The sequence below is a fragment of the Hyperoodon ampullatus genome, assembly GCF_949752795.1.
Source record: "Hyperoodon ampullatus genome assembly, chromosome: 2".
Taxonomy (NCBI): domain Eukaryota; kingdom Metazoa; phylum Chordata; class Mammalia; order Artiodactyla; family Ziphiidae; genus Hyperoodon; species Hyperoodon ampullatus.
Genome location: NC_136915.1, coordinates 21,937,477 through 21,950,310, shown reverse-complemented (window position 1 = coordinate 21,950,310; position 12,834 = coordinate 21,937,477). Strand labels below are relative to the sequence as shown.

The following is a 12,834-nucleotide window of genomic DNA, read 5'->3' as shown; positions in this document are numbered from 1 at the left end:
CACAGAGATATTCTTATCTTCTACTACCCACAAACGGTTCTAAGAGGGTGCAAGCTCCCAAAAGGAAATCATAGCTCAACTTTAAAGGGTACACTCCTTGAAGAATGGAGTCTTACGGTGTCTCTTAAATACTGCCTCCTTTTAAGGCATCTCCAAAGTCAAGCTGTGTTTCCATTTAAGGGCCCTCACTATGGCAAAAGGCCTAGATTAAATGCTCAATTTTATTACTCTAGCATGGCACCTGGAGGGGCTTTGCATTCTTTTTATTTTATTTTATTTTTAAAATTATACCCCCAAAAACGCTTATTTATTTATTTTTTGGCTGCATTGCATGGCTTGCAGGATCTCAGTTCCCTGACCAGGGACTGAACCACGGCCATGGTGGTGAAAGCCCAGAATCCTAAACACTACGCCACCAGGGAACTCCCCTTTGCATTCTTTCTTGATGGGTCTACTGCAAACTTTGTGCTTCCCTCATTCTGAAGTACTACAAAATCCACCTCTTTACAGTCAATCACCCTATTCTACCGTGGTTCATCAACATCCCAGTAAGAGTCACTTTAAGAACTGTAGGCACCAACAATGGGGTACACAGACAGTCTTCAAAAACAGTAGAATCACAGTCACTGAAGTCAGTGGCCAAGGAAGAGATGAATCTTGAAGTCATTAAACCAAATCACATGAGCCTTCTGCACTTTTGCACCAGAGTCAAATACACAGGACCACACAGTAGAGTAGGAGAAATGGCAAACCATAACCTCACCACCCTCCATTTCTTACATCGTAGATCCAAATCATGTGAATCATTAAAAATCCTTTTGGAGGGCTTCCCTGGTGGCGCAGTGGTTAAGAATCCGCCTGCCAGTGCAGGGGGCACGGGTTCGAGCCCTGGTCTGGGAAGATCCCACGTGCTGCAGAGCAACTAAGCCCGTGTACCACAACTACTGAGCCTGCACTCTAGAGCCCGCAAGCCACAACTACTGAGCCCACGTGCCACAACTACTGAAGCCCGCGTGCCTAGAGCCCATGCTCTGCAACAAGAGAAGTCACTACAGTGAGAAGCCCGGGCACTGCAACGAAGAGTAGCCCCCATTTGTCACAATTAGAGAAAGCCCACGGGCAGCAACAAAGACCCAATGCAGCCAAAAATAAATAAACAAATAAATAAAATTGCATTAAAAAAAATATCCTTTTGGAAACCAAGAAGCTAGACTGGCAGAAGAAATAAACTCTGAAGACTTATTTTACTAATCAAAATAATGTATACTTTACAAAGTTCTTTACATATGATATCTGGTCATGTGAAATTTGATTCCAATCTAAGATGCTTACAAATCAGCATTTCTGCTGTATTTTTCACTGTAAAGAAACCTGGTTTTCTAAAGAGCTCTCAATAAAATGCATATTTACCAAGATAACATGATTTAGGTCCAGAAGTATCTCAACAGCCTAAATGACTCTACAACGAGTTTCCTAGCACTGACACCCTCCCTCTTCACTTCCCAGGCCTTACCTGTTCTGGATAGAGTTGGCAGCAACGTGCATGGCGACAGCAGTTTCTTGAGTTTTCCGGTTCATGCCCCCTGGTGGGGGACACATCCCTGACCCAACCTGAGGTGGCATATTGGCCATGTTAGGGCCATAAGGCCGGTTGCCCATGGAGGCATGACTCATTCTCCCTGGAGGGAGTGTGCCATAAGGTGGGATGCCAGGCTGCCCATGCATCTGACCTCCAGCACCCATAGGGTTCATGCTTCCAGCCATGCCTGCACTGGGGTAGTTAGCATTGGGCAAGGCATTATAGTTTGGCTGCCTGGGGTAGCCTCCTGGGAGGGGAAGGAGAGAAGATGCAGAGACTTGGTTAGTGACTCACTAGCAACTCACTAATAACAGTCAACTCTAAAACTCCAAAGATAACAAGCAATGGGAATCGTTCAATATTTGGTCTGGAAAGAGACCAATTTCATGGTCTCTTTAAACAACAACAACAAAACTTCATGATCCATTTAAAAACAAAAAAAGTGGGGGGGTGGGGGGTGGGGCCAGGAGTATTTAAAGGCAGGCCTCAGTCGTCCCCTCATCTTAAGGACAGCACAGCACAGAGCAAGGCTGTCTGGCAGGCAAGGCTGGCTATGCTGCCATCCAGGCCCTTAAACTCCCAGAATTCTTTCCTTTCTACATACTCATCTTCCATGCTCTGTTTAAGAAATTCAGCTTTAGATCCATCTAGGGCTGATTTTGAGCAAAGATCTACTCTAGTAGGACTAATTTACTCAAAAAAGTTTAATAACCAATAATTACCATTTACTAAGTGTCTGTGCTCAGTCTTGGGCTAAATACCTTATCCCCATTTTAGAGATGAAACAGAGGCTCAGAGATATTCAAGGACTTTCCCATGATGGCAGTTCTGCCCTACTTTAGGGCCTGGCCTTGGTGGACTTAAGGCAAAGGACAGTTCTACTCTAATAACCCAGAGAGCAGCATATCAAACAAGGAACTCTTATCTCGTCTCACCTCCATGTACTCCTACGGTAGTATACTCACCCTGTGGGCCGTACTGACTTCCCTGGGGACCATAGCTCCCCATGGAGTTCTGCTGGTAGGAGCCCATGCCTGTATGCATCTGTCCTCCAGAAGGCTGACGTGGAGATAAGGCCGACCCGGGCTGGGGGGAACTGTACTGGGGCATCTGGGGGTTCCTCTGCATGTAACCTATTTGTGGGTAGTGTCCATACAGTTAGTACCTCAATACAATGGGAACAAATGCTCTCCCTTCCCCTAGGACTTCACTACCTACGTTTTCTTTAGCAAATACTTGCACGGGGGCTCTTATTTGCTGTGTAATTATGTGCTCTTTTAGGCACACTCAAAAGTGACACGGCCAGTAACCAGGGCATATGCCAACCGTTTCTACTAAACGGAGGTTTGAAAAAACAAACAGCAATGACCCCCCCTCTCCCCACAAAAAGAGGTAGGATTTAAAGGGTAAAGATTCACTGCTGAGTTTTTAGTATTTGCTGACCAAATCAGGCACAATGTAGGGGGGAAATCCATCAAAACACATGACCAACAAAGAATGACTGTGGGGGAACATAATTCTGGAGACACCAAGGTGGCCAAGCCCATCCTAACTTCACAACCTGCTGCTGAGATTGTCCTAAGCTTCATGGTCAGATAGCTCTCCAAAAGCTGTTGCACAGATAATCAATCAAAGGTCTGCCTCTGCCCTGCTCCCCCCTCCCTTGAAGCCCAGCCTCTCACCTCGATCTTGGGCAATGCTTGATTGGTTCATAGAAGGATGCATGATGCTGTCCGACTGGCCACTGGGTGGCCGAGGTGGCATCTGGTTGCCTGCTCCAGACAGAGAAAGAAGTAAGCCAACTATGGCTAAGCCTGGAAATTCTAGCCAGAAGGTCAAGTTAGAACTGGAAATGACTTCTGAGAAGGCCAAGAACCTCCCAGTATCCCATTCACAAAAGGATCCAGCAAAGGGGCTCCCATCTCCCTTCTTCAAATGCTGAAGGGAAACTCTCTGCCAGTGGAAGGCTGGGGCTCCCTAATATTGCTGGGGGCCAGTCCTCTTTCCCTTTCCCCAAAGGTCAGCACTCGAGAGTACCTGGCACTGCAGCAGGCGAGAGTGGTCCTGAGCGAGACTGAGCAACACTGGCAGGAGAGCCAACTGGGGACGGGGAGGGGCCTCGGATGCCAGGCAGGTGAGGGGAGGTGTGGGGAGAAAAAGGAGACTGAGCTGGATTACTCTGCTCCCCTTGGCTGCTTGAAATCCCTGATGTGCTCACTCCAGGGCTCAGAGCTCCTTCTGTCCCCATGGGGAGATCGTCTATTGAACCAGACAGATCCTGGAACATACACACAAGGACATGCATTAGCAGTATTAGGCAGAAAGATTCTTTTTTCAACAATCCTACTATATGATCAACATTCTTCTTAAACAACCCAAAGTAAATATACTGCACACATTTATGCAGTCGTGATACTATAGCTTACATACAGCAAACTCTCTATTAAGGGCCAGAGAGAAAATACTTTAGACTCTAAAGGCCACATAGTCTTTGTCACAACTATTCAACTCTGCCACCAGAGTGCAGAAGCAGTCACAAACACACATAAACAAATGGATGTGACTGTGTTCTAACAAAATGTTATTTATAAAAACAAGTAACTAGGGACTTCCCTGGTGGCGCAGTGGTTAAGAATCCGCCCACCAATGCAGGGGACACGGGTTCGAGCCCTGGTCTGGGAAGATCCCACATGCCGCGGAGCAACTGAGCCCGTGCGCCACAACTACTGAGCCTGCGCTCTAGAGCCTGCGAGCCACAACTGCTGAGCCCGTGAGTCACAACTACTGAAGCCCGCGCGCCTAGAGCCCGTGCTCCGCAACAAGAGAAGCCACCGCAGTGAGAAGCCCGCGCACCGCAACGAGAGTAGCCCCCGCTCGCCACAACTAGAGAAAGCCCACGCGCAGCAACAAAGACCCAACGCAGCCATTAATTAATTAATTTTTAAAAATAACTAGCCCACAAGCTATAGTTTGCTGACCCCTGGTCTATCTACCAGAAGCACATCTAGTATTTTCATCTTCTTTCCCAGCCCCAACTTCTACAGTCATAAGAGAGCAGCTCTTTCAGTGAGCCTTTAGTTCTTTTCCAACGGGGAAACTTAACAAAACACTGCCAGGACAGCATCAGGAGCTATAAGAAAATGTTAACAAGTTTGGGCAACGTTCACAGATCCCCTCTCCATCAAATTATTATAACCTACATTTACCAAGAACTCACTCCAAGTTACCATACTTTAAAACATAAGGGGTAGGAGGTAAGAAAGGGATATATTGCGCAGACAATTCTTTAACTGCCAAGAGGGTCTGGGACTACATTCCTAACACCTGGCCAACAACAGGGATGAACAAACGTTTGCCAACTGAACAAACCCAGTTTTTTCCCCTAGTTTTAAGTTTTTCAATAAGAATTTGGTATTTATTTGGAGGTTGTGCTTATCTTGAATTAATCGGTAAAGAGTTCACTCTAGGTCAGTAAACCCCAAGATTAGCAATCAGGAGCTCAATACGAAAAATATTTAAGAAAAGAAAAAGGGACTTCCCTGACAGTCCAGTGGTTAAGATTCCGCAGCACTTCCACTGCAGGGGGCGTGGGTTCGATCCCTGGTAGGGAACTAAGATCCCCCATGCCACGTGGCACGGCGAAAAAAGAAAAAGAAAAATATTCACCCCAGGAAATGCACCCCCAACCCACCCCCAGCCCCAAGTTCACTCTCTAGCAATACCATGGGCTCAACATCACACATTAACTTCAGGCTGGGAACTAACTTTACCTTGAAGAAAGAATGAAAGCTTTGGGTACGGGCTCAGGTCTGTGAAAACCCTAATACTCAAATAGTTAAGAAAAGAGTGCTCTTAAAGAGACACAGCTGAAGAGGAAGGAAATCCAAAATGGCCTGATTTGAGTCTATTCCTATTCCCACAACAAGCTCACCTTGGAGAGATCAGTTCGAGGTGATTCTGACCCTGGAGTTGGACAGTAACATTGGAGGTCAAAGAGCACATCTTAGGCTTTCCCCTAAGTATCCAGGTTGGTTGGACCTTTGCAAACCAGTTGGTTACTTCACTAGGCTGGGAGTATTTCTGCTGAGTTCTGTGGGAACAAAGCTTGCCTTGAAGGCAAGGCAGGTAGGTAGGTGTGCATTTGTGTCTGTCTTCAGCTCTCAGTGTTAGCTGAGAAGTCAGAAAATGCTAGCTTTCCTACAAGAAGCAGACCCAGTACACCACAGCATGCTTTCAAACTGCAACTAGAATTAGTCCCAGCATGGAAGAGAACTCAAGAAGCCCTCCTCTAGGTAACACCAAAGGGCCTCTTTCCTCTCAAAGGACTAAAGTACCTGGAGCTATGAGGAGCCCTAGGTTCATCCCAAGAGAGGAGGATTCCTTCCCCACGTTGAGGGCTAAGCTGTACCAGGAACACCTAGCTTCTGAACCAAGGAGAGTAAACTCAAAGAGGCAGCAAGATGACAAGAGGAGCCAACTGTGTAGGTCAGAAAAGGCCTTGAAAGCCACTTGTTAAAAGCCCTGGTTTATAACAGAAACCACAGCCCAGTGCTCTGTTTTAGGGACCAGTAGCTTTCCTCAGCATTCCCTCCTATTGTCTCCATTCCTCACCAAACCACCAGCTTCTAGTAATAAGAGCTACTTGCTTAGAGGAAAAATAAATCAGCATATTTCGGAACAGAACAGGAACTGAAGGTCTATCCATAAGACAAGAACTCTTCAAATGGCCTTGAAAAATTAAGTGTTTTAAACATTTCTGTCTTTGATTAAACAAGTAAAACATGAACATTCTCATGGTAAAAACAGTTGAGATAGTATAGGTAAACTTAAAGTCCCCTTTGCTCTCTTTCTGCTGCCTTCAATAGAGGAACCCCTATTCCATCTGGTGTATATCCTTGGAGACCTTCTGAGGAACTGAGGAGGAAAAAAAGAGGTTGTTCAACATCACTAACCATCAGGACAATGCAATTCAAAACCACAATAAGCCTCACGTCTGTTAGGATGGCTATTAACAAAAAGACGAAAAGAGACAAGTATTGGCAAGGATGTGGAAAAAAGGGAACCCTTACGCACTGCTGGTGGGAATATAAACTGGTGCAGCCACTATGGAAAACAGTATGGAGGTCCCTCAAAAAAAAAAAAAAAAAAAAAAGGAACTACCACATGATCCAGCAATTCCACATCTGGGTATTTATCCAAAGAAAACCAAAACACTAACTCGAAAAGATACCTGCACCCCCATGTTCACTGCAGCATTATTTATGATAGCCAAGGCATGAAAGCAACCTAAATGTCCACCGACAGATGAATGGATAAACAAAATGTGGTGTACACACACACACACACAGGAATAGTATTATTCAGTCATAAAAAAGAATGAAATCTTATCATTTGTGACAGCATGGATGAACCGTGAGTGCACTATGCTAAGTGAAATAAGTCAAACAGAGAAAGATAAGTACTGTGTGATCTCACTTACATGTGGAATCTAAAACAAAACAGAACAAAAACCAAGCTCACAGAGAAGACTGGTGGTGGCCAGAGGTGGCGGGGGAGAAATCAGAGAAGGGGGTTAAAAGGTACAAACTTCCTGTTATAAAATAAATAAGCCATGGGGGTGTAATGTACAGTATGGTGACTAAAGTTAGTAAAACTGTATAACTGAAATCTTTAAAAAGTTCTCATCACAAGAAAAAAATATTCTGTAACTATACAGGTGACGATGTTAACTAGACTCATTGTGTTACTCATTTCGCAACATATACAAATACTGAATTGTTATACTGTACACCTGAAACTAATATAATATTGTATATCAAATATATATCAATAAAAAAATAAAAAGGAAAAAACCCCACCAACCCACCAACCACTGCTATGGGGTCAGAGCGGGGCCTACAGATGCTCTTTCAGCTACACGTCTGTTAAAAACCAGGCTCTCCACAGATACACAAGCAAATGTCCTAGCCCACCTGAGGGATCCCAGGAGCCTCAAAAAAACCACTGGCAGCCCCTGGGGTTGGGCTCTCAGGACCCTGGAGGCACCGGTGGTGGCAATGTGGTGGCTTCCTTCATTCACAGAGGCATTCTGAGGAGAGCTGTCAGTTTTGGTAAAGTGCCCTGAGCTTCGTAGAGAAAAAGTACTAAGTAAACCACTGTCAACAGCAGTCCACGTGGGCTGGGATGCCTGGGCACAGAGTAACCATAGGGGAAGAATCAGCATTAATCTTCTTATCTCTCTCATTTGGTTGGTTTGAAGCCAGTCTCTCAAACTGTCATTTTCATCATATGGCAACTGGTCAGCATGGGGGGAGTTGATTTAAAAAAATATTAAGAACCAGAATGTTAGCACAGGAAGGAACAGATCATTTATATTAATACTAACAATAACTATCATTTGAGCATCTACAATGTGTCAGGCATTTTATGGAGTTACTTAATTTTCTACAATTCTTGGAAGTAGGTACTACCACCACTAACATGTTGAAAAGGAGCAAGCGGATGCTCAGAGACGGGGGTTACATGCCCAAGCCATGTGGCAGAAATTAGACTTTGAACCCAGATCTGCTGAACCCCAAAGCCTATGTTCTTTCTCTTTCCACTATGCTGTGATACTATATAGACTGAGGAAAAAGCATCATAACCTTGAGTTAGGAGACCAAAGCCCAGCTCTTGGTACTTATCAGTTGTGACCTTGGGCAAGCTAGCAACAAGCTGGGCTTCAGTTTTCTCACTTATACGAAGAAAGGACTGGACAAATCTGAGTCTGTGACAAATCTGAGTCTGGGGCATCTGCAAGAAACTCTACCGGCACCATACAGTCAGGGCCATATGGAAAATGCAATACCAGCAGCAATACCCTGAATGAGAGATACAACCACACACAGCAGTATAAGATGTAAGACATACACATCAATCTGAGCGGCTAATCACAGTAAATGTTTTTATTGGGAAATGAGAGGGAGTGGTAAAGGCAGAAGACTCCAGAAGAAGTCTCCCTCCTCCATCTACAGGAACAGATATTGCTCTGATCTCCACGTCCTTTTATTGCACAGGACACACCTCTGCTTTCTACCCTACAGAAAGCCAGTTTTTCAGGTCTTTTGTTCCACAAAAAGCCGGATGTCTGGTTGTTGAGTCAGACTTCAATGTGCCTAACAAGTTCGGCTTTCTACAGCACACATATCACACAGACAAAGTTCAATCAATCCAAGCCCCTATTCTCTCTCCCTGGTGGGGTGACCTTCAGCATTTCAGGACTCAGGTTCTCAGTTCTCCCAAAAGAGCCCACCCTAACAGGTGTCTTCTAGGAGGACTGCTGAAAGAACTGTAGCAATGCTCTGTAAGTGGAAAGATCTCTTTTCCCGGGCTTGCATTCCTCCAAGCATAATCCTGCTGAGAGATAGGAGGTGAGGATCAGCCCACTCAGTGCCCTGCCAGTTCCAAGGAAGCAGCAGGGCCAGGGAGAATTTCCTCACGTGTTTCCAACGTGTTTCATGCATTTTATTGCTCATCTACCATGCAGATCAAAAGCACTGGAGCAGGTCCAACTATTTCACACAGAATCTCACACTCCAGGCTGGCTACAGCCCCGAAAGCCTTCGTTTCTTCACTTGAAATACTGCCCAATGTTATTTTGGGATGTGACCTGATAGAGGAAGCCCATAGGGATTCCATGACGATAACTGTTCCAGCTGTGATTGGTTGCCCAGCCCCAGCGAGTGCCAGCATGGGTCTGTCAGGCTCTGCTGACAAACAGAACTCAGCAGCTAACACCTCTTCACACCACAACAAAACCATGCCCGAAATCACACAGTCCATACCTCACTGCGGGGTGGGGGTGGGGGGGCGGGGCGGTGTTTGCAGTGCTCTCACAGGAAGAGCTACAAATTCTAACATGAACTGGCTGCCTGATTAAGTACATTTTCAAGCAGGAAGATACCAGATCAGGGTTACGGGGTGGGGGTGGGGGGCTTAAACAATCTTCCGACAGAGAGTCACAAGGATGACATCAGCTCATTTTGCTGAACAGATTAAGCAACATCAATAAGGAAGTCTAAAGAACAAGCTCATGGCAATGCTCAGATTCAGGGTTTTCTCATAAATTTGGCTGAATCCTCGAGAAACAGAGCTTTTGTTAACCCCCAGATGGAGTCCTCATATTCTTTCAGTTGTGAAGAGCTTCTGCCAAGTTGTGCTGACTACTGGCAGGGAAACCATCCGCCCCAGGTAAATTCTACACACATACTTGCCTAGCCTAACAGACCCACGGTCCCTGTGGGAGGCTGCTCCCAGGCTGGAGAATGGGAGGAAATCCTGAAGAACACAGAAGAGGTTGGGAAACTTAACCTTTGATGAAAGGCAGATGGTAGGAAAGGAGGCAACAGTTTTAACAAACTTCAAGGAAAAAGACAAACTTAGTTACTTCAGAACTACTTAAGGCAAATACATTTTGGGGAGAGCTGATTTTTCATAAAGCCTTCTTTAAGCAACATATTTGTCAAGGGTCAGGAGAGGAAGAGCTACCTCTATCAAACACTCACAAAAAATATTCAGTACAATAATTCTCTCTTTTTTCTCCTCAGTCTTTGCTAAATGGAAAGATGGGCGATCTGACCCACCCAGGGTAGAAGGGACTCCAGAGTTACAGGACTGCTGCTCTGCTGTTCTAATAAGTGGTCTTAGTCCAAGAGACTAAATGCCATCCCTCCCTTGAGAGCAGGCTAGCGGTAGCGGTGCTGGCGGAAATGCCAAGAACGAATCAACACACAGAAGAGGCTGCCTCTTACTTCCAAGTCAGGATTTAAGCAGGTGGTAAGGAAGGGGAAAGAAAAGACACAGAGGCTGGCAACTATCCTTGCAGCTTAGGACCAAGCACCATCTCCTGCCTGGACTGTACTCACTGTGTGGAACAGAAGAAACTGCTCTGGGAAAGGCTCAGAGAACTCTTATTTCTTAACCCCCCACCCCAAGTTCCCAAAAACCCCTCACCAAACTCCCACTTCTTTTTTTCTACAAGCTTTTATTTTGGCAATAATGAATCATTTCTTCTTGGTACCTTCTGGCTGCCTGGTGGGAAATGCACAGTAGAGAAAGGTCAGACTCTTCTTGTCTCCAGAATGCTTTTCAGGGGCCCACTTCCAAGACGAAATCCCCTACATATACTCAACAAATTTCATAAAGAAAGCTCTGGGAGACCAAATCTCCAAATTCAAAGGATGTTGGAAAGAGGAATAAAGCAAGTCCCTTCGTGTCTCCCTCTTTAAGGGACTCAGAACTGACACGAATATGTGACTATCATGTATTCAACCCTAAGGTACGTGGCTGTCTCACGTTTCATTCTCACAATCTTCTGAGGTAGGTATCATCCCCATTTTAACAAAGCAGCAAGAGGCTCAGAAGTTAAATGACTTACCCAAGGAGAGAAAGCTATTAAACAGAAGAACTGGGTCTAAACCCACATTTTTGACTCCAAAGCCTGCACTCTTTCCACCATGAGGTGGAAGTTTGCCACTATCAAAGGCTAGGCTCCATGCTCCAGACAAGGGGAGGCAACAGTCTGTCTCCAGACACACCGGGTGATTAGCTACATGACTCTAAGAGGCTAACCTCACTAGGCATCACCTAGTTCTTCTGCAGAAGGAAAGAATAAAACTAGATAATCCAACTCGACCAGTCTTCAATGCTATGTGTTCCTCTCTTTCCTAGCCACTCTTCCTTATAAATCACTCTTCCTTTCTAAACTTTCTTTCATGGTTATTTCAAGTCAGCCCTGTCACCTATAACTCACTTAATTTAAACCTACTTTTTCTATACTAAAGGGTATAGTACTTTTCCTCTCCTCTGGGTCCTTAGAAGGATACTTAATGTACAGGGGTGAGGACGGAGGAGAGAGTGACTTAGAATCTAGGGAGATAAGCAGGAAGTTAAGTCCCAGGAAAGTAGGTGTCTGATCTCTCTCTGCTGGTACTCCTGTGCCCTAATCCTATTACCAAGCATAAGGGTGTGGCCCACAGAGAGAAGTCAAAACACTCCTAGCCTCTAGGCGGCCTCATCTCGGATAATTTCACACTTTCTTCCTCACCCAGCCCTGCAGCCACCGTTGCAAACTGCAGGACAATTGGGTCTTGTTTAGGAGCCCCAACTCCCAAACTACTCCTTTCTGGGGGCATGAGCCAAGCAAGCTTCAACCCCCTGCCCGCAGCCATGCTCCAACAATGGGGCAACAGAGCTCTCCTCTAAGGCAACAGGGTAGCCCATTTCCCAGCCATCAAAGAGAACTGGTTGGGAAGAACAGTTGCTTGAAGTTGCACTATAGGTGTAGCAACTATAGACTAAAATTGTTTTCTGCCTTGGGATCTTCAAAGATGAGAACAGCTTTGTGGGGGCAAAGCCGCCACAATCACAGTATAACTACCCTGACCCCTCACCCTCGCTCCGCTGGCAGAGCCCAGAGTCCCTTCAAGATCCTCTAGACCCAATGTTCAGGACTGATGGTACTGTGCTGAATCTGCCTTTTTCCTCATAGCCTTAGGAGCTATATTCTCCTATGTTATTAGTGACCAGAAAAATGCCAGGCACACAAAAGACTATAAATGCTTGATAAATGTTACTCAAAGGCATCCTCTTTAGACCCAATCTCTGTTAGTCTCTTTCCTTTAATAGTCATTCCCCCACCCTAACCCTGCACACCTCCACTCTAGACCTCCACAATGAAGGAGGGACTCTTGGGTGTTGTCATCAAGGGAACTGACTCTCCTGCCTAAAACTGAGAAGTGCAATCCTGAAAGGGCCTCAGCCACTTGATAAGAGCTCTTGATAGAACTGCAGTGCGGGGAAGGAACGTCCAGCAAGGAGGCTGTCGGGAGGCGGGGCTCTGTGTAACTGGAGAAATTTCAATCTAATTACAAAAAACAAGAACCTGCTGTTCTAATCCACCTCAGCAAAATCTCTTGAGGTAGGTCTGACCCTTTGGGTGGAGGCTGAGAGCGCCGCTGAGGTAAAAAGCGGGGAGAAGAAAGAGTGTTGGGCTGCCGGCATTCCTGCAGTGGGCGCCCCTTCAAACAGCAGCTCGGCCACTGCAGCAGCCATTGATTTTCCAGGGGTCGATATATTCTGCTCCCACAGATCTGCTCGGCTAGAGGTTTAATCACATTGAGTGCTTCTGCTCAACATCTCCCCTGCACGTCCCCCTCCCCAAGCCAATAAAACAAACACCAAAAACACAATAAGAGTTGGCAACAGATAGATGGTGT

At 45.7% G+C, this 12,834-nt stretch overlaps 1 protein-coding gene across 3 annotated transcripts in view; it reads right to left on the bottom strand.

The window, feature by feature from the left end:
- ARID1A (AT-rich interaction domain 1A) overlaps positions 1-12,834 on the bottom strand; it is a gene marked incomplete at its 5' end in the record, with an annotated part of 70,177 nt that overhangs the window by 14,285 nt on the left and 43,058 nt on the right. For all 3 annotated transcript variants that reach the window (XM_079698125.1, XM_079698127.1, XM_079698126.1), the window contains 4 exons: positions 1,514-1,826; positions 2,545-2,712; positions 3,262-3,351; positions 3,617-3,857. In XM_079698125.1, coding sequence (XP_079554251.1) covers positions 1,514-1,826; positions 2,545-2,712; positions 3,262-3,351; positions 3,617-3,857 — 812 coding nt within the window. The remainder of the gene's footprint in view (positions 1-1,513; positions 1,827-2,544; positions 2,713-3,261; positions 3,352-3,616; positions 3,858-12,834) is intronic.